Below are 19,969 nucleotides of genomic sequence, written 5' to 3'. Positions count from 1 at the left end.
GCTATTAGGTTCATAAATGTTTAGAATTATTATATCCTCTTGATAAATGAACTGCTTGTTCACTATGAAATGCCTTTTTCCCCTGGTAACATTATTCACTCTGAAATCCACTATGGCTGATATCAATATAGCCACCAGCTTTCTCTTAATTAGTATTATCATGCTATATTGGTTTCTGTCCTTTAACTTACTTGTGTCTTTACATTTAAAGTGCATTCCGTGTAGACAACATATGGTTGGGATTTGCTTTTCTATCCAATCTGATAATCTCTGCCTTTTGATTATGGTATTTAGACAATTTATATTTAATGTGATTAGTGATATGTTTAGGTTTGAATCTATTATCTTATTATTTTTTTCTATTTGTTTCAACTTTTTTTGGTTGCTTTTCCCCAACTTTTTCTGCCTTTTTTTCAATTAATATTTTTGTGATTCCATTTTATCTCTTTTGTTGGCTTACTAGCTATAACTCTTTATTATTTTAATGGTTGGTTTAGGGTTTATATGTTTTAACTTATCACAGTTTACCTTCGAGTGATATTATACCGCTTTAAATATAGTATAGGAACTTGACAATAGTATACTTCCATTCCTTCCTTCCTGGACTTTATGCTATCGTTGTCATATATTTTACTTGTACATGTGCTATAACCCGCATACTACACTGCTGTCATTTTTATTTAAACAGTCAATTATCTTTTAAAGAGATTTAAATAGTAAGGAAAAAAAACCTTATGTATTTTTACTCAGCTAGTTAGCATTTCCAGAGCTCTTCATTCCTGTATATGGGTCCATGTTTCCATCTGATACCATTTTCTTTTTTCCTAAAGGGCTTCCTTTAACATTTCTTATCATGAAAATCTACTCATGAAGAATTCTTTCAGCTTTCTCTGAAAAAGCCTTTATTTTACTTTTGTTTTTGAAAATATTTGCACTGGTCGTATTTGACAGGTTTTTTTCTCTCAATGCTTTAAAGACGTTGCTCTGCCGTCTCTCTGCTTGTGCTGTTTCTGATGAGAAGTCTGCCGTCCTCCTTATCTTTGTTCCTCTGCATGTATCTTGTCTTCCCCCCACCCCGGCTGCTTTTTGAGATTTCCTTTTCTTTCTCTTTTTTCCCCACTTGGTTTGATTTGATTTTTCTGTGTCTTGATGTAGTTTTCTTCATGTTTCTTGTGTTGAAGGTTTATTGAGTTTCTTGGATCTGTGGATTTGTAGTTTTCATTACATTTGAAAACTTTTTGGTCATTATTTCTTTGAATACCTTTTCCAATCCCCTCTTCCTCCTCCTCTAGGATTTCAATCACGTGGATATTAGGCTGCTTAAAGTCGCCCCACAGCTCACTGATGCTTCGTTTTTGAAAATTCTTTTTTCTCTCAGCATTTCAGTTTGAGCAGTTTCTATGGCTATGTTTTAAAGTTCAGTAATCTTATCTTCTGCAATATTTAACCTGCTGTTAAGATGATCTAATGTGTTTTTACATCTTTAGAAGTGCAAGGATTTTTAAAACGTCTATTTCTTAACACTCTCAACATATGAAATACAGTTATGGTAACCAATTTAAAATCCTTATCTGCCCAATTTTAACATCTATGTCAGTTCTGGGTCAGTTTTGATTGATTGATTTTTCTCCTTATCATAGGTGATATTTTCCACTTCTTTGTATGCCTGGTAATTTTTTAATAAATGTCTAATAAGATATCTGACATTGTGAGTATTACCTTGCCAGTTGGTGTATATTTCTGTGTTCCTATAAATATTCTTAAGCTTTTTGGGGGGACATAATAAAGTTACCTGGAAAAACTTTGATCCATGCAGGTCTTTCTCTTAAAATTTACTAGGCAAGCCCAGAGCAGTGTTCAGGCTAAGGCTAATTATTTATTCTTCTCACCCTTCTGAGTACTCTATCCAATATCCCATGGATCATGAGGTTTTCCAGGCTGACAGGTAGGAACAGGTACTACTCCTAGCTCTGTGTGAATGCTGGGTACTGTTTCCTTTAATCCTTTCAAGAGGTTCTTTCTCCAGCCTCACGTAGTTTCCTAGATGAATGTAGATGGAGCCTCAACGGATCTGTCCCAGAGAGAGTAAGGAAGGAAGGTAAAAGAGTTTTTATTCATTGTCTCTGTCACCCCTTCCCTTTAAAAAGCCTGCTCCCTGCCCTTCTGACTCAGCCCAGGGAGTCTGAAACCATCCCTATGTTGCTGGAATTCCTGTATTTTTAGAGACAAATTATCCTAGAATGTTCTGTTTCATCCTTGGGGAGAAAACAAAAAAGTAATGAATCAAGGCTACAGCAAGGGAATTTAAGTTAGACTTAAAGGTTGAATTATCTAGGGCATTATACCTGGTTGACACAGGGCTGGGGGCTTGGAGAGGGAAGAATAGGAATGTCACTATCTGTATGGCCCAAATCTCTAAATCAAGGGCTCTGGCTACTACATGTCCTGCCTGAAAGCCCCAAAGCTGAGGGATCTATGCCCCAACACTTATAAACCATTTTTGGCCTATCAGTTGAGAAATGTCAATACAGGTTAAGTCCAAGGCAGGGACTAGGAGGCTGGGAAACCAAAGAATGCCTAGGAAATGCACCCAGAGTAAGATCAGACTCTGGCCATGGGTCAGAAGCTGTTGTTGATTTGGTCAGAAGGTGAGCAGAAACCTGTTGTGATCCTTGCCCTGACTTGGGGGCAATGACAAGAGTCAATGTATTGCTTTGGTAATACTTTAGTTGATATTCTCTAAACACATTCCTATTTCAAGGCTGTGCCAGGAGGTAGGATAAACCAAATGGGATTGAACATGAATTCTAGCACATAAGGTCTCGTACCAGGTAGTTGATGAGGGCCAAGTGTTGAGTATTAGGATGGGTGGGGATTGATGTACTCTTTAATTTATTAATTCATTCACTAAATATTTATGGAGCACTTATTTTTTGCCAGGCACTAAAGGAAAGAGATGAAAGACATCAGCCCCTAAGAGGATGAGAAAGGCAAACATTCGCATTAGAATTTGGCAGGTACCATGGAGGGGATTGGTACAGATCACTCTGGGAGCTCAGAGGAGGGTACTTAAGCCAGCCTCAGGAGAGAAGATGGTATGGGGGTGGACTTCCTGGAAGAAGTGATGCCATGGCTGGTTCTTAAAAGGTGACTAAGAGTTGATCAAATAGAAAGTGAGGGGAAGGGCATCCCAGGAAGAGAAAAAAGCAAAGGCACAGAGACAAGAGTTACTGCAATGAATTTCTGGGAATGCAAGTAACTTATTTTATAGGCTGTTTGTAGGGGAGTGATGTGAGTTGAAGCTAAAGGGAAAAAGCAAGTGTCAGATGAAGGGCTTTGCATGCCATACCAAGGCATTTCACCCCAAAGGCAGTGATAAGTCACTGAACTGTTTTAAGTAGAAGAGAGATGTGATTGGATCTGAATTTTAGAAGCTGCTTCTAGTAGTAACAGAGAGGAGAGATGGACACAGATAGAGTGGGGAGCCCAGCTTTTGACACTGACCCATTGCCTTCCCCCCTGTCTGTGTTGTCCCTTTCTCCCTATAAACTCTATCATCTAGCTCCTCCTACCTTATCCAAACTGATTTCCTGCCCCTTTCCAATTTTAGTCAGGTTGAGTCAACTTATTCAAACATGCTTACACATTCCTATCTTTGTGTCTTGTTTATTCAACAGACATTTAGTGAATACCTATTGTGTACCAGCCACAGTGCTTGGCATGGGAGAGCCAAAGACGAATGAGACATGGAACCTGCCTTTAATGAGCTCACAGACCAGTAGGGAAATACCATGGTGATACATTGTCACTGTGGAATATGATAATGGGTGTGTTATGGGATAAACATAGAATACCCTGCGCACAAAAAGAAGAGAGCTAGTTTATGAGAATCCTTCCTCCTCCGCTAAATCCTACCCATTCTTAGGCCCCTGCCTATACTCTCTATAGAAACAGGGTGGTGTAATGGGTTGGAACTTGGCTCTGAAGCCAGACAACAGGGTTGTAATCCTAATTCTACCATTTACTGGCCATGTGACCTTGGCCAGAAATTTTTTTTTTGTATTTTATTTATTTATTTATGTGAGTGATGGGGTCTTGCTCTGTCACCCAGGCTGGAGTGCAGTGGCCTGATCATAGCTTACTGTAACCTTGAACACCCGGGCTTGATCCTCCTGCCTCAGCCTCCTGAGTAGCAAGGACTACAGGCACGTACCACCATGCCCTGCTAATTCTTTAAAATTTTTATAGAGACAGGGTCTCACTATGTTGCTGAGGCTGGTCTCGAACTTCTGGGCTCAAGCCGTCCTCCTGCCTCAGCCTCCCAAAGTGCTAGGATAACCAGAGTAAGCCACCACGCCCGGCCCAGAAATTCTTTGTGCCTCAGTTTCTTCATCTGTAAAATGGTTCTGATGACTGAATCAACTTCATAAGGTTATTGTGAGGGTTAAAGGAGATAATATGCATAAGAGCCTTTAGAATGGTTCTTGGCACATGAAAAATATTTAATAATTAGTAGCTATTATTCTCAGTTTTTACTTATTTTCTTTTCAGCACCTATATTGTATCAAGAAACTTTAACCCCTAATTATCTATTATTATGTTACTTGCCCTGTTTTATGTTATTTCTCTCAAGGATGATTTTATTCTCCTTTGAGATACATATTTTATATTTACCTGTCCTCCTGAGATACTCGCAGTGTTGGGTACGTAGTAGGATGATCAGCCATACCAATTTTCCCAGGAGCGAGGGCATTTTGGGGACACAGGACTTTCTGTACTAAAATCAGGGAAGTCCTGGGTAAACCAGGACAAGTCGATCACCTTACACCCAGTAGACACTTGAGTTTACTTTTTATTTATCTCTTTTTGGTCTCAAACCTAATTTGCAAGCAGGTTCACTTTGGCCTTGCCACAAATTACAACATCTGATTTTCTTTAGGGATTCCTGAGATACCCTAGGGTTTAAGGTAGATACTTTGAGGGATTCCTAAAAAACCTCTCTCCCATCAGCTGTAGGTATATACACTAGAAATTGTGAACTACCCCACAGGAGCCCTCCTTAACCTGGCCCACAGCCCCAGGGGGCGCCCTCTGCCTGTCATTCCCCATCACTACCTGCATTTCCCCCAAGAGTCTTCATTTGCTTTCCGCAGTTGACATACCCCTCTTTAACTGGCAGTGACAGAGAGGAGGGATGGACATGGGTGGTGTGGGAGCCCCGCTGAGGATCCATCTACATTCATCTCGAAAACTACCTTTGGCTCTCCATGCCAAACTCATTTAACTCAGTGGAGAAGCCCCTTTCTTCACATGAGGCTGCTCTCTTTTTCTATGAATTTCTCAGTTGGGGCCAAATGGCTTTTCCTCTTTTGAAGCCCCGTCTCTCCAGCACTGGGACAGTGTTTGCTTTGGGAAGTTGCTTTCCAGGCAGCATTCCTTAGGAATCCCCTGGGGCCTCTCTCTCAGAATTTCTAAAAACCATGACAAGTGTTTGCTGACTGCCACCCTGTCCTCTCCAAGTTCTATGCCAGGACAAGCAACAGGCTGGGTCAACAGCTCTGGAAGAGTCAAGCCTGGCGTATTAGTTTCCTAGGGCTGTCACAACAAAGCTCCGTGTGACTTAAATAGCAGAAATGTATTTTCTCACAGTTCTGGAAGCCAGAAGGTTGAGATCAAAGTTTCAGCAAGGTTGGTTCTTTCTGAGGGATGTGAGGGAGAAATCTGCTTCATGCCTTTCTTTTAACTTCTAGTTTGCTGGCAGTCTTTGGCATTCCCTGGCTTGTAGATACATCCACCGGTCTTTGCCTTCATCTTCTCGTGGTGTTCTCCCTGTGTATGTGTCTCTCTTCACATGGCATTTTTTTTTTTTGGTAAGGGCACCAGTCATATTGGACTAGGAGCCCACCTTACTCCAGTATGACTTGATTGTAACTTAACTAATTACATCCACAATGATCCTATTTCCAAATAAGGTCCCATTCTGAGATATTGGGGGTTAGAACTTCAACATGTGAATTTTGAGGGGACACAATTCAGCCCGTAATACCCAGGTCTTCAGGTGAGTCCAGAATACTCCATGGAGATGTGGAGGCCACTTCACCATTGGCAAAACAAAACACTAGTCATTGCTCATAAATCCATTCCAGTTCTCCACTCCCTGGGTGTTTGCTACTGACTACTCTGCTTGTTTACCACTCCCTAGGGCTGCAGTCCCCAACCCCCAGGCCGCAGGCCAGTACCGGTCCTGTTAGGAACCGGGCTGCAAGGCAGCAGGTGAACAGTGGGTGAACAAACAAACCTTCATCTGTATTTATAGCCACTCCCCATCCCTTGCATCACCACCTGAACTCCACCTCCTGTCAGATCAGCCGCAGCATTAGATTCTCACAAGAGTGAGAACCGTACTGTAAACTGTACATGAAGGGATCTAGGTTGCATGCTCCTTAAGAGAATCTAATGCCTGATGATCTGAGATGGAGCTGAGGCGGTGATGCTAGTGCTGGGCAGGCTGCAAATACAGATTATCATTAGCAGAGAGGTTTGACTGCACAGAGACCATAACAAATCAATATCTTACAGACTCATATCAAAACTCTATCAGTGGCTGGGCACGGTGGCTCATGCCTGTAATCCTAGCACTCTGGGAGGCTGAGGCAGGTGGATTTTTTGAGCTCAGGAGTTCGAGACCAGCCTGAGCAAGAGTGAGGCTCCGTCTCTACTAAAAATAGAAAGAAATTATATAGACAGCTAAAAATATATATAGAAAAAATTAGCCGGGCATGGTGGCGCATAGCATGCCTGTAGTCCCAGCTACTCGGGAGGCTGAGGCAGTAGGATTGCTTGAGCTCAGGAGTTTGAGGTTGCGGTGAGCTAGGCTGACGCCATGGCACTCTAGCCTGGGCAACAGAGTGAGACTCTGTCTCAAAAAAAAAAAAAAAAAAACCTATCAGTGAGTGGCAAGTAACAATGTAATAATAATAGCAATAAAGTGTACAATAAATGTAATGTGCTTGAGTCATCCCAAAACCATCACCCCCCCCCAGCCCCATCTGTGGAAAAAGTGTCTTCCGTGAAATAGGTCCCTGGTGCCAAAAAGTTTGGGGAGCGCTACTGTAGGGCGTTGTGCTGACTTCTAGGGATATTAAGAAACATATGTACACTTGAGTCACCAGCTGTACGTCAGGATATATCAGGAGATGTTTTTAAAGAGAAGCCTGCTGAGGAAAAGTTGTATCTATGGCATATAATGTAATAATTATTATAAAGGCAGTGGCTTCCATCCTGATGAATAATGATTACAAGTCGGTTGCCTTTGAAAATGCTCTGGAGAATAGGCTGGTGTGTGCAGATGGGGGTTGGAGACACGTGTGTGCGCGTGTGCATGCAGTAGCTCATGATAAACAGAGGCACCAGACTCCTCCCCAACCGTCCTGTACACGTTTTAGGGGTGGTGGGAGCAGTCTGCATCTCTGCCCTCCAGAGGCAGCCGCTTCCTTCTGTCAGCTCCCTGGAGCTGCCGACCCATTCCCCTCCAAAGAGATAACTCTGTTCCAAAAGATAACACCAGTAGTTACGGGGAACTTGGCAGGGGGGCGGGGAAGCAAAGCAAGTCACCCAGTTAGTGTTTTCCTGGTGTTCTCACGCAGAAGCACAGACCATCCTTGTGGGTGTGCAATTTCCGATCCTGGCGGTTCAGCCTGAGACGTGAAGGCAAGGATGGGTCTTCGAGGGGGCGGGGGCTAGGGAGCGGGTGGGATACAGAGCTTCTTGCAAGTCTCCTCACTTCTTTCCAGGGACTCTGCACCTCCAAGAAGTCCCAGGGGACGACGAGGCACCTAGCTAGTGCCCGCCTGTGCCAGCAGCCGGGCAGGCTGCTAGCTTGCTCGGAGGCGGCGTGCCAGCTCCGCACACGGCGCCTCAGTGCCAGCTCAGGGAGCTGTGGGCTCAGTGCCTACGCCCCTCCGCTCCAGCTCAGGGGGAGCCTGGGGTGGGCTGCAGCAAGGCGCGACTGCAAGTTGACTTTGCCTCACTGTTGTTGCTGGCAGAATACATACACCAATGCGGACAAGCTTCTAGAAGCAGCAGAACAGTTGGCTCAGACGGGGGAATGTGACCCGGAGGAGATCTACAAGGCAGCTCGACACCTGGAGGTGCGCATCCAAGACTTCGTGCGCAGGGTGGAGCAGCGGAAGCTTCTCCTGGACATGTCTGTCTCCTTTCACACACACACCAAAGAGGTAAGGGGAGCTAGTGGAGAGAGAGAGGGGGTCCTGGGAGGGTCAGGTTGGCTTCCTGGTAAAATGGCCCTGAAGGTCTGACCTGGGTCCTGGGTGGTCTGTGGGTTGCTAGCCTCCTAGCTTTGGTAATATTAACGACTCACTCCTGATAACCTGCACTTAGGTCTCTTTATGGGGCATCATTTCTAGAGAGGAAGGGGCACCATGGATGTAGGTAGTTTTGGGGGGTCTGCTAGAGCATTCAATCTGCAGCTGGAGCAATTCGGGAATCCCTCATACAGAAATAGTCACTGCAAGGGGAAATATAAGAAAAGCAAAGACTTTCTTCCCATCCCACACCCAGTTTCTCGTAGTTGCTCTTTCCTGTCAGAAATCAGAGTCCCACAGAACTTGGATCAGATCTTTGCTACTAGCAAGAAGCATACAAAGTTTGCAGAGGTGTTCTATGTTTTTACTTTATTTCCCATTTTGTTTTATTTATTTTTTAAACAGGGACTTCATTTTCCTAATGAGGTCTGCAGCAGGGTGATGTTAAAGTTGGCCTTCACCTTGCCTGAATGTGGCGTGGTGGGCAGCAAAGGAGGGGGCTGTGGTGCCCTCCTCAGAGGGAGCCAGTGGGGCTCCAATCCCAGCCTGAATCATTCACCAGGTGGAGAAAGGGGAAGGGAGGACGGATCGTGTTAAGCTGCTGGCAGGGCAGAGGGCCCCCATAGAGAGGAAGAGGGTTGCAGACCCATGATTGCTTTTCATTTCTGATTCGCATGGGGTACTCTGAAATTGAGTAAGTGGCCAGCAAGGAGGCACATTTAGCATCTTCTGTAATAACACCCTTGGCAGATGAACTCATTAGGTGTATGCATGCTCATGTTCCCCCAGGAATTCATTTTAATAGAGTATTAATTAAAGTTTGATTGCTGCTCAGGAAAAAAAATTAACCCTACTCAATTAAGTTGAAATTTGATATTGGGAATGCATTAAGAAGCCTGGCTGTTACTATTTTACAGGCTTTTCTGACACTTTGCAGAGATGAATGGGAATCATTGCCGTGCCTGTCAGAGAAAAACATGAAACGATAATGTTTTCTAAACTGAGATTCCCCAGGCAGATGAAGGGCTGGCGAGCTCCCTGAAGCTGGCTCTGCTTCTTCTCCCTAGGACCCACAACCACTCTCTGATGAGTGTCTATAAAGCAAGCAGATTAGCTTTAATCCAGGGTTTCCTGCCTAGTTGTCTGCTTGCTTGCAGCTCACTCAATTCTTAATGATGGTCTCAGAAACCAAAGGCGTGTGTGTTCCCGTGTAATTATGAACCTGTAGGTGATGGAACGGAGCATACATGAACAGCAAGGCATGATCCTCATGTGGGCTGTGGGGGTGCTGGCTGCATGGACAAGTGATGCACGAGGCCGGTTTCCATGGAACTACCACTCCCAAAAGGGTGACCACAGCTTCCAGAAATTCTTCCTAGCTATATCTCCCACCTTCTGTACATGGAGCTGGAAAGCTAGGATTCTAGTCCAGATTCCACTGCTAAAGAACCATATGAGCTTGTACAAGGCACTGTGTCCCTAGCCATAGGTTCCTTCATCTATACAATTTTGGATTTGGACTATATAACCCTAAGGCCCCTTACAGTTCTTATGTGGATTCAAGATTTTTTTCTTTTTCTTTTCTTCTTCTTCTTTATTTGATGTTGGTAATAATAATCAATAATATTAGTAATAGCCTGAAGTGGTATAGGTGACTTACCTAGCCTAAGATTTGGCTCATTATAAACACTCAATATATATTAGGTGTTTTTGTTTAATTTTGTACCTACTACTTACCAGACACTTATATATATCATCTCATGTAATCTTCATGATAATCTTATGATGCAGATTTTATTAAACCTATTTTCAAATGGGGAAACAAAGCCTTAGAAAATAGCTTGTCTAAGGTTCCAAAGTGTTTTAGTAGTAAAGCTAAGATTTTTTATGTATCTTCCTATAACCCTTGCTATCGTTTTCCCTCTTGCATCTCCTCTCCTCTGTTCTTTTTCATCCTTACATTTCTGAACTCCCAAGCAGAGGCTTAATGGAGAGGGATCTTGGCTGAGAACTGTAAAGTATTGCAAGTGTTGGGAGTGTGGGAGACAAGAATAGTCAGGGCTGAAGTTATTAACTGTTGTTTTCCTGGATAGCTCCTAAATCTTGCTAAGCTTGGTTCTGTTTGAACTTGAGCCTTGTTTCCCCCCTGGGACTCAGCTTATAAAATCACATTCATGTGAAATAGTGCTAGAGGGAGCAATGTGATACTGGGGTGAAGAGCTAGAGAGGGAATGGAAATTTATTTAGCACCTACTATGTACTAAGCTATCTAATCAATAGCCATGAGAATTGTCATTCTTATTCCAGTTTCACAAACGGGAAAACAACATTCAGAGAAACTAATAATTTTCCCAGGGTTTTGTAGTAGGATATGGTAAGTATAAACTGATCCCAGGTCTTTGTGATTCTAAAGCCCATGTTTTTTCTCCTTTGCCACAAAGACTTTTATGTAAAGGCTAATAAATAGAGACTTGGAGCAATTTTTTCATCAAGGAATTCATTCAAACAGGGGGCTGTCAGGATGTAGCATAGTCTCTTTCCCCTGGATCCAAAAATATGAGAGAAATTTGGAGCCCTTTTGCCTGGTTACAGAGGGGTGTGTTGTGGAGATCTTTCTATTTAAGAGATCTGTAACTCTCAGATCATATAGATTTTAATTGTTTTTCAGGGTGGACAGAAAAGCAACATTCTGAGTGGCTGCCACAGAGGAGCTGGTCACAGGGGCCACACATTAGGATTTGTATCTGCCTGTTCCCTCTCAGTCACCTTCACACCCAAGCAGCCCGTATGAGGCCCCTTTAAGTGATTTGCAAGGCAGGGTAGAAAATAAGATGTGTGTGTATGTGTGTGTGCACACACAGGTATATGAATGTGTATGTGTGTACATACATGTGCATACACATGTATTTATATGAAGTACAGTAAGATCTTGGATACCAGGTATGTGTGATTTCCAGATCTAGTTTTTCATGGGCCTGCTGTGTGCCTTTGGGAGAATAACTTAATCTCTGTTACTTTGTAGTAATTATGAGCATAATTATTATAAAATAAAGTAGTATAATACTAACATCCATCTTTTTTCTAGTAGGAAAGTCCCTCCTAAATTTTCCTTAATGCCTATTTAAAGTAGGCTTAATAAGGAACTTGACAGCTCAACTCAGCCATAATTTTTTTTTTAATTCTTCCCTGGTGCTTCCAACTTCCACCCAGACAGGACCAGAGCACCATGTACATACCTCTATCAGTGGTTCCAGGTCACACTGAACTGTCATCGTCTCTTCCTCACTAGATTGGTAGTGGTTATATGCATGGTACCCCTGCGGCTATAGATGTGCAGATAGAGATACTACGGTATATCCCTGCCACTGTGTCTGCTGCATACAAGTGCTGAATAAATATTGAATGAATGGGTTTATTTGACAGTGGAAAGCTAGTAATCTATACTTAACAAAAAAGAAAAGAAAAGAAAAAGAAGAAAAAAGAGGGAAAAGCTCATTCAACCATATTGTATCTTCTCCAGTTCTTTGACTTAAACTCTACAGACAATGTAAATAAAGGGGTCTTGGGGGGGGTCTTAATTGCTGATGGGAGCTTTCCCTTAGGACCTACATGGCAGGCAGGATGGATTGTTAGGTGGGCAGAAGTGAGCATCCTTGAATGGTCTAATGAGAGAAACTCCTATGGTTTGATTTTTTCATATTCTGTTTAATACCTCTCAAGACTTGTCACCTCTCAAACCTTACTAAGTGTGGGTCCTATTTAATCCTCTATCTATTAACTCTTGACTCCTTCCTCTTGACTCTAGAGGCAGGAATAATAATCAAGGTGACTAGTCTAGAAGTCTGCTAGGGAATTTTGAGTTGCCGTGGTGGTTCTTCCCTCTTACCATGAAAGGAGTGAATGGAAGGGAAATGTTCTGCTTAGCTTTGCTAAAGTGGCCTTGACTGTTGCAGATAAATATTGTTATAGATTCTTCCTGCCTACTTATAGCTAGCTCCTTCCTTCTTTCTTTCCTTCGTCCTCTTCTTGCTTCCTTCCTACAAGTTTTTGCCTTGGTGCCAATGTATAATAGAATGCCATCATAGACTGTAATTTACATGGAATTAAACTCCCTTTATAGGAGATTTCTGGGTGGGAACTGAATACCCATCTTTATAAATGATTTAACCTAGACTTCATATGACTCCCTAGGCTGAAGTTCGTAATTTTACTTTTGCCCACTTCCCACATCAAAAGGTTTACTCTAATTAGGATCACAGAGGAAACAGAAGGAAGATATAAAAAGATAACCTTGAGGCTCATTTCTTCTGCAAATTGAAGAGTCTGCATAATCCTATTGGACTTGTTTTGTAAATTCTTCACTATGGTATGAGTCTGAAAGGTTAAAACCATCTAACCATTTCATTACAGCATTATTCATAATCTTAAATAATTAGAGACCATCCAAATGTTCTGTGTTGGGTGACTCATTAAACAAATCATACTGTATCTATATAGTAAAGTATTATACAATCATTATAAATCTCCTTGCCAAAGATCATTAATGACATGAGGAAGGGCTTGTGGTATAATATATAAAAAACTGTCTTTCCAGCATGACCACAATTTTGAAACACACATAGAATGAATACTGGAAGTAAATATATCAAGAATTTAAGAATGTTATGGGTGATTTAATTTTTTGCATATTTTTATTTTACAGTTTTTTTCAATGATATTTTTTTAATTTATAATCAGAAACAATCCTAGTGTTATTTTTCAAAAATGAAACTTTTCATCCCTACTTAGGAGAGCTATTCAAAAAAGAGAGGTGACAAACATGTGCTTGGGACCTTCTTATATATCCAGAGCCTCAGCTATTACTACAAATTGTGCTGAACTTTCAAATATCTTCTTTTTTTCCTGGGGCGAGGAGGGCAGCCAGCTCTGTTTGCTGGTCTAGAAAGTTAGGAAGGGCATAAGGAGAAGCAGGGACCCAAGTCCTTATTCTCTCTGTCCAGGGACAAAGCATTTGCAGAAAGTGTCATCTGCTTCCCAGAGATTATCCAGACAGAGTTCTCTTTCCTTGCTATGTTCCCATGGAAATGCTACAGTTGCTGGGCTTTCAAAATATCCATATTTAGATATTTTTGTAGTAAGAATATGACAATCCAATTAACTAAGGAATATGGCCAAAGTAACCAACCTGAGCTCTTTATTAGACAGCTTAATTAAAGACCCACTTCCATTTGTTTCTCACCTTGTGGAATCATTCTGCCACACCATTTCCTGCTCCATTAGATACACACACCCCACAAACACTACAAACACTCACATATACACATGTTCCTCTACCTACCCACCCTAGAACCAAACCCGAATGGGTCTTCAGCAGGGATGATGGCCTCAAGAACAGAACAGCTTCATGCTCTATTGCAATTGCCAAACTGTTGTGCTGTTTGTTTAAGAAATAAAAGCTGGCGGTCAATGCTAAAGAAAAATTATGTCTTCAGAATGAGGGACGGGGAGGTTCACCCTGTGGAAATGGTCTCCTTTCAATATCCCTAAGGGTCAGTCAATTGTATCATCGTAAGTGCTGCCAGAGGTATGTAAATTGAACAGCCAATGAGCAGGAGAAAATGATGAAATAAACGACCTCTTTCTTTAATCACTCATCTATAAGCTTTATTATTTTTTTACGAACCTCCTAGTTTCTCCCCTCCTTGTCTCCCTTTCCTGCTTTTTTCAGTTGCCGGTTCCTGGACTGCCCCCACTGTGCAACCGGGATGGGGCTAACCTTATGTAGGGCTTTGAAAGGCTCTCTTAACTCTACACCCTTGCCAAGGTTCTAGAAATTCTCAAATTAGATCCATTCTTTTGGATGTAGATATTTTTGGTCACAACCACATGTATATTCTGAGAGAAGGAATGCACAAAGCTATCTAAGTATATATATCAGCATGGAACAAGTAGTCACTGCCAAGCAAGAGCAGGATTCTAAAAGAATGGGTCACAGTACAGTGCAGTTTGATCAAGAAGAGTCTGGAAATGTCTTAAACATGGGAATTTTTTCTGGAAAGGGGGGCATGTTGATGGGGAAGGTGCAGTGCAAATGTGTTATACCTTAGATAAGCAGCAGGTAAAGAAATTTCCCAGGGGGAGAGAAACCGGAATGGGGAAGGGTAAAGAAAAAGCACGTGTGGTTGCCGGGGCCAACCAACCTCACTCACTCCATGGTTTTACCTAATTGGTTCTGGCAGTCATTGGCTTGTGGTATCTTCACAGGAGAGATCATTCTGGCTGGGTCTTGCTGGCTGCCTGATAATTAGTAAAGTAGTAATCAAAGTCTCTCTCTAATTTGGACTCTTTTCAAAGCATACTCTTCAGGGCTAAATCAGATGGACACAAACACAGGAGACCTACCAGACATTTAGATAGTAGGAAAATTGCAACCTAAGAAATGGAATATTGACCCTTACTCATGGTTTAGCAACACCAATGGTTATTTCTGTCTATGGTACTAAGCCTCAGAGGTGCTTATTCAAAATTATGAGCTTGCAATTTAAGTTTGCTGCCACCAGGCAGTGATGTGTGCACATGGTCTCATGGGTTTCAAGTGGCTCCTACTCAGGCTTAAGTTAATAGTACCTTAACTTGGTATCACAATTGTCCTTGAACTGGTACTGAACTCTCTGGTCTTTGCATGTTCTAGTGTCAAAGCCATGCCTACAATTTTTTAGCTTAGAGAAGCAATTCTATTACTGCTCTCTTCTTTACGTCAGTGTCGGAAGAGAAACCACAGCATGTTAGAGCTGGAAAGATCTTAGAGACAAGGTAGAGAAACCACACACATGCATCCTCCTCCCGGCGCCCCCCCCCACCGTCACCTTAGGTGTGAAGTAATTGAAGTAAGGTAATTCTCCCAAGGTTACAGAGCTAGCCAGACAAGGGAAGAATCAAGAATTAGCCCCAGTAAATTCCAATTTTACTCAAGATTTTCTGTCTCTCTGGTTATTTTGTTGTTATTGTTTTAACAGAAGGAAAAGTAGAGACAGAGGCCACTAATCCTTTGTTTTTGGTGCTGTCATCCCCACTCCCTATCTCTGAGTCAAATTCTCTTAAATAAATAGCAATTTTTTGGACATTTTATCCTCTTGAAGGTAAATGATGCTTCCTTTCCTTATGAGGCTGTTGACCCCTGGACTCAGCTGCATCTAAGTCTGTACTTGTCATTCTTAGCTGGTTTTCCTTTGTGGTAGTTCTAACTCTACTTTAGACAAGAGTTGCTTTATAATATGGTAGAATATGTGAACAGAAACCTGATAAATCATGTTTTAGTTCACTAATCAAAGAATAATTTGGGGGAGGACACACTTTCCTAGCAATGTTGACTTCAGAGGTCACTGTGGATCCTCAGATGTTCCTAGTCTTTCTCAAGAAGGCTTTATATTTGCAAAGCTAATATTTGTTTGGCCATCTTTGTCTCTGACTATCCCTACAATTCAGCTGCATGACCACCATGTCATGACTCATGGTGGATTTCCTCAGAAAGGAAAGATGCTGACATTTTTCCCTAGATCTACACCAGAGGTGTTCAAGTTTTTATTAAGCAAAAAGCCAAAATAAAACAAATAAAAACCAAAAACCCTCTAGGCTATGAAGCCACCAAAATAACTTAAGGATAGTACTGAAAACAAAATTGTTTTAAATAAAATAAAATCCTGAAGATACCTACAAGACTCTTTCCTGACTCTGCTACTCCTGTAACAGTAAGTGCCGACCTTCCTCTAATTACTCTTCAGTCCTAATGCCTTCCCAGCATCTGCCCTCTGTTAAGACTTTGAATTAATTTTTCTTCTCTTAAATGATCTGTTCTATGTCCAAAATGTTCATCTCTCTTCACATCTTTTTTTTAGAACCATCTAGAATTTTTAGTCTCCAGGCTCTCCTCAGATATCCCAGGACAAAATTGCAAAAACAGAAAAGAGAAGCCCACCTCAACCTAGTAAATGGAAGGAATAAATCTGGTGGATCTTTTATTAACTCTGAAATGAAATACTTCAAATTTTCCCACTGCCCTCTAGCGGGAACTGGAGATGGTTTGCATTAAAAATATCTTTTAAATGTAATAACAGCTGGCACTTACATAGCATTGCCTATACGTCAGGCACTATTTAGAAATGAGATATATATAGATATATATATATATATATCACTAATTTGCATAGATACACATATATATCAACTTATTTGTAATCTTTATAACAATTTTGTGGGTAAGCACTATTATTATCTCCTTTTTACTAATAAGGAATGCCATGGTGTAGTGAGGGTAGGTAGCTTACCCAAGGTTATATAGCTAATACATGGTAGAACTAGAGTTTGAAACTCTTAATGACTTTGCTATGTTGCCTCTCTATAAAATAATTTTTCAAAGAATCCATTGTCTCTTACCCAAGAACTTCAGTAAACTTAGAAAATGATTGTTTCTCTAGACAAAACTACAGCCAGAAGGTATGAAGTGATCAACGTCCTGCACTTCCAGGTGTTATACTGACTCAAAATCAGCACATTCATACTTATAGGAAAATGTGTCTTAGCTTAAATGGTCTAGAAAACTTGGTTTGTGTTTTTATAACAAAGTGCTTATTTAGAAAGGAAATAAACTGAACTAATTACAACCAGGTTTGCAAGCTGATAAATGACAAGGACACTGAATGATAATAATTTGCATTTCCTGTAACAATCAGCACAATGCTATAGGCTTATTAGTAATGCCACAAGTTTATTTAAAGTGTTAATAATAAGTAAATTATTCAACCCTCATAATCTTTGAAGTGAGCAGGGCGAATCTTATTCTTCCCATTTTGTAGATCAGGAAATTGAGGCTCAAGAGGTTACTCAACTGTATAAGAAAGACATTCTTTACGCTTTCTTATTCACTACCTCCAAGGCTTATTAATCTTCTTGTTAACCCAACTTGTTCTGCCACACCTAGGACTTGTCTGTCTGAAGAACAAAGACTAAGTTGCCCAGAATCTTGAAGACTATATTTGTCTCTCTTTATTGTTTTTTTTCTTTATCCCTTATTGCAAAGGCAATAGCATGGTTTACCATACTGAGACCCAACTAGATCAAATAATATTCTTGACTTAGATATTTATCTGTTCTGTTTTTTTACATGGAAGACTTAAAAATGGTAGAACTGAATGATAACTAACCATTTTATTTTATGCTTTCCCCAACCTATTTTACACATGAAGTCATGGAGATCAAAGTGTATGCCAATTTGCTCAAAGGCGCCATAAGTAATGGGGGGGGCCCCACATCTTCTGACCCCATCTATCAATTTTCTCTCTCTACTAGCTTTTTCCCTGGTATAGCCCTGAGCTTATCTTTCCTGCTAGCGAGGTGAAGACTCCCTATTTCAAAGCAAATGCCAGATACATCTTCCCCTCTCTCATTTATGAAAATTCTCAGTAAGAGCAGTCAAAAGTGGAGCCGTGTGGCAGGCCACGGGAGACCTATGAGTATTTTCAGTACAGGGAAGAACTGTCAATAAATGAGTTTTCAGTAATTCATTTTAACTCATCATGTTCAGTGCTTATTCTGTTCTAAACTCTATACTTAGCTCTTTTAAAATTGTCTGATCAGTAATATCATCCTACTTGCATTTCATCATCTTGAATATAATGGGGAATGTCTTGTACTTTTATTGAAATTAAAGTAGCATTCAACTTCCTAATCAACCTAGCCATCCTGAAAAGTACAAAATAGTTTACCATAGCACAGGTCATGCTTAAATAATCTTCATTTGGTTCTTACTGAGAATCACATTTTTTGCATATTTGTAATATCATGATAAATTTCTAGGAATCAATATCTAGCTTCCTGAAAGAAGTATGAAGAGCCCTCTCTTTCCTCTTTTCTGGATGACATAGTGTTAATATTTGTCCATTCGAGTCTCCTGTTCTCCCTAGTCTCTCAAAGATGAGTGATCTCTTTGCTCTAAGACTACCTGCAGATTTCCGTGAACCACAGGGAGATTAAGCCAAGGGTGATTCCTGTCTTAGGGAAGGCCAGCACTAATGGAGCAAATGTAGCCATGAGGTGCAAACTGATCCATGGTTGTGCTGGTGGGAGGGACACTCTGCCATTGCTCTGACTGGCCAAAGGTAGGTTGGACGACTCCAGGCTGGCTTCCTTGCCTTCGCTCCACCCTGGCCTCTCCCGTCTGCCCTGAGTGGAGTCTCTGCTCTCTCCCTCACAGTTGTGGACATGGATGGAAGACCTTCAGAAGGAGATGCTGGAAGATGTCTGTGCGGACTCCGTGGATGCAGTCCAGGAACTGATCAAGCAGTTCCAGCAGCAACAGACGGCCACCCTGGATGCCACACTCAATGTCATCAAGGAAGGCGAAGACCTTATCCAGCAGCTCAGGTCAGCGCCTCCCTCCCTAGGGGAGCCCAGCGAGGCCAGGTCAGCATGGGCAGTGCCTTCCAGTGGGAAATGCCTCGGGCTAGACGTGAGATAAGTCCTGTCCCAGTCTTGAGTCACCGCAACCTGTTTTGTGGTCATGTGTGAGCCTCAGTTTCTTCATTTGTAAAATGTAAAAATGTCTGCACCATACCCAACTTGAGTCTAAAATGAAATAGTAAAAATCTCAAATGGTTCAAAGCATTATTTATCATGTGGAATGGTAAATCAATAAGTAACATAAATACAACAAAAATTAACAAAATTCAACAAAAAATAAATAATATCTTCATTAAGCATTATGACATATTTGGTCATGTGGAGAAACAGACATTAGGGAAGATTGTGTTACCTGGCATCTGATCCTAGGTGAACTCTGAACTCCAGTGCCCCAGTCAGCAGAATCGGGACATGTTGCTGGTGTTTGACTCTGGTACCACGAGGACATAGAGAGTACGTGTTGTTGTCCCACATTACCTGTCTCTGACCTGTCCACCATTCCTTGCTGCCCTGAAAATAAAACTCCTTCTGTATCAACCTAAACAACCCTAACTAAGAAGGGAAATCCTGTCTAAAGCCTTACATTTGTTTAGAATTACCCACACCATTGCCTCCTTCCTGTTGGCATCAGTACCGACTTTCCTGCCCCCGTAAAGGACACTGGCTCCTCAGTAAAGTGTCGTCAGGCCTCGAGCGAGCCCTCGGCAGCCAGGCCCATGCCCAGGTGCTGTATAAATAGGATTTGATGGTGCCAATGATGCCTGCCCGGAGGGACTTGTTCCTATCCTAAAATCACTGAGTGCTGGGACCTCTGCCAGCTCTGAACAGAAATAATCTCATCAGCAAGTCCCAGGCCAGCCCTGGGACCTGAGGGAATTACTTCAACTGCAGACGTCTTTTTTTTTTCCCCACACCAGTTGTCCAATTAAATAAACAATGAGAAATTACCTTTGGAAAACTCTGGCATGTTTTTCTGTTGGAAATTAATGATTTCTGTTCCAAACATGCACATGAGATGTTCTGAATCCTTCTGTTGCATACTAACAAGACAGCCTCTTTCCTTTCTTCTCCCAATTCACCCTCATGACTATATTATACATGACAGTTCTGTCCGCCTCCCTAGGAACCTCCACTGTCATTTGCTTCTGAAGAAAATTCCAAATAGTGGGCAGTCACTTAACCTTCCTGGG

At 41.6% G+C, this 19,969-nt stretch overlaps 1 protein-coding gene across 1 annotated transcript in view; it reads left to right on the top strand.

Annotated features, from left to right (window-relative positions):
* The window catches only part of LOC123630466 (kalirin), a 457,953-nt gene that overhangs the window by 315,788 nt on the left and 122,196 nt on the right, over positions 1–19,969 (top strand). Inside the window, exons 11-12 of the mRNA XM_045540114.1 lie at positions 8,046–8,237; positions 18,574–18,782. Of these exons, the coding sequence (XP_045396070.1) occupies positions 8,046–8,237; positions 18,574–18,782 (401 nt within the window). The remainder of the gene's footprint in view (positions 1–8,045; positions 8,238–18,573; positions 18,783–19,969) is intronic.

This window comes from Lemur catta, chromosome 1, assembly GCF_020740605.2.
Source record: "Lemur catta isolate mLemCat1 chromosome 1, mLemCat1.pri, whole genome shotgun sequence".
NCBI classification, from domain to species: Eukaryota; Metazoa; Chordata; class Mammalia; order Primates; family Lemuridae; genus Lemur; species Lemur catta.
Note: the sequence above shows the minus strand (reverse complement) of the source record. Positions and strands in the feature narration are given on the sequence as shown.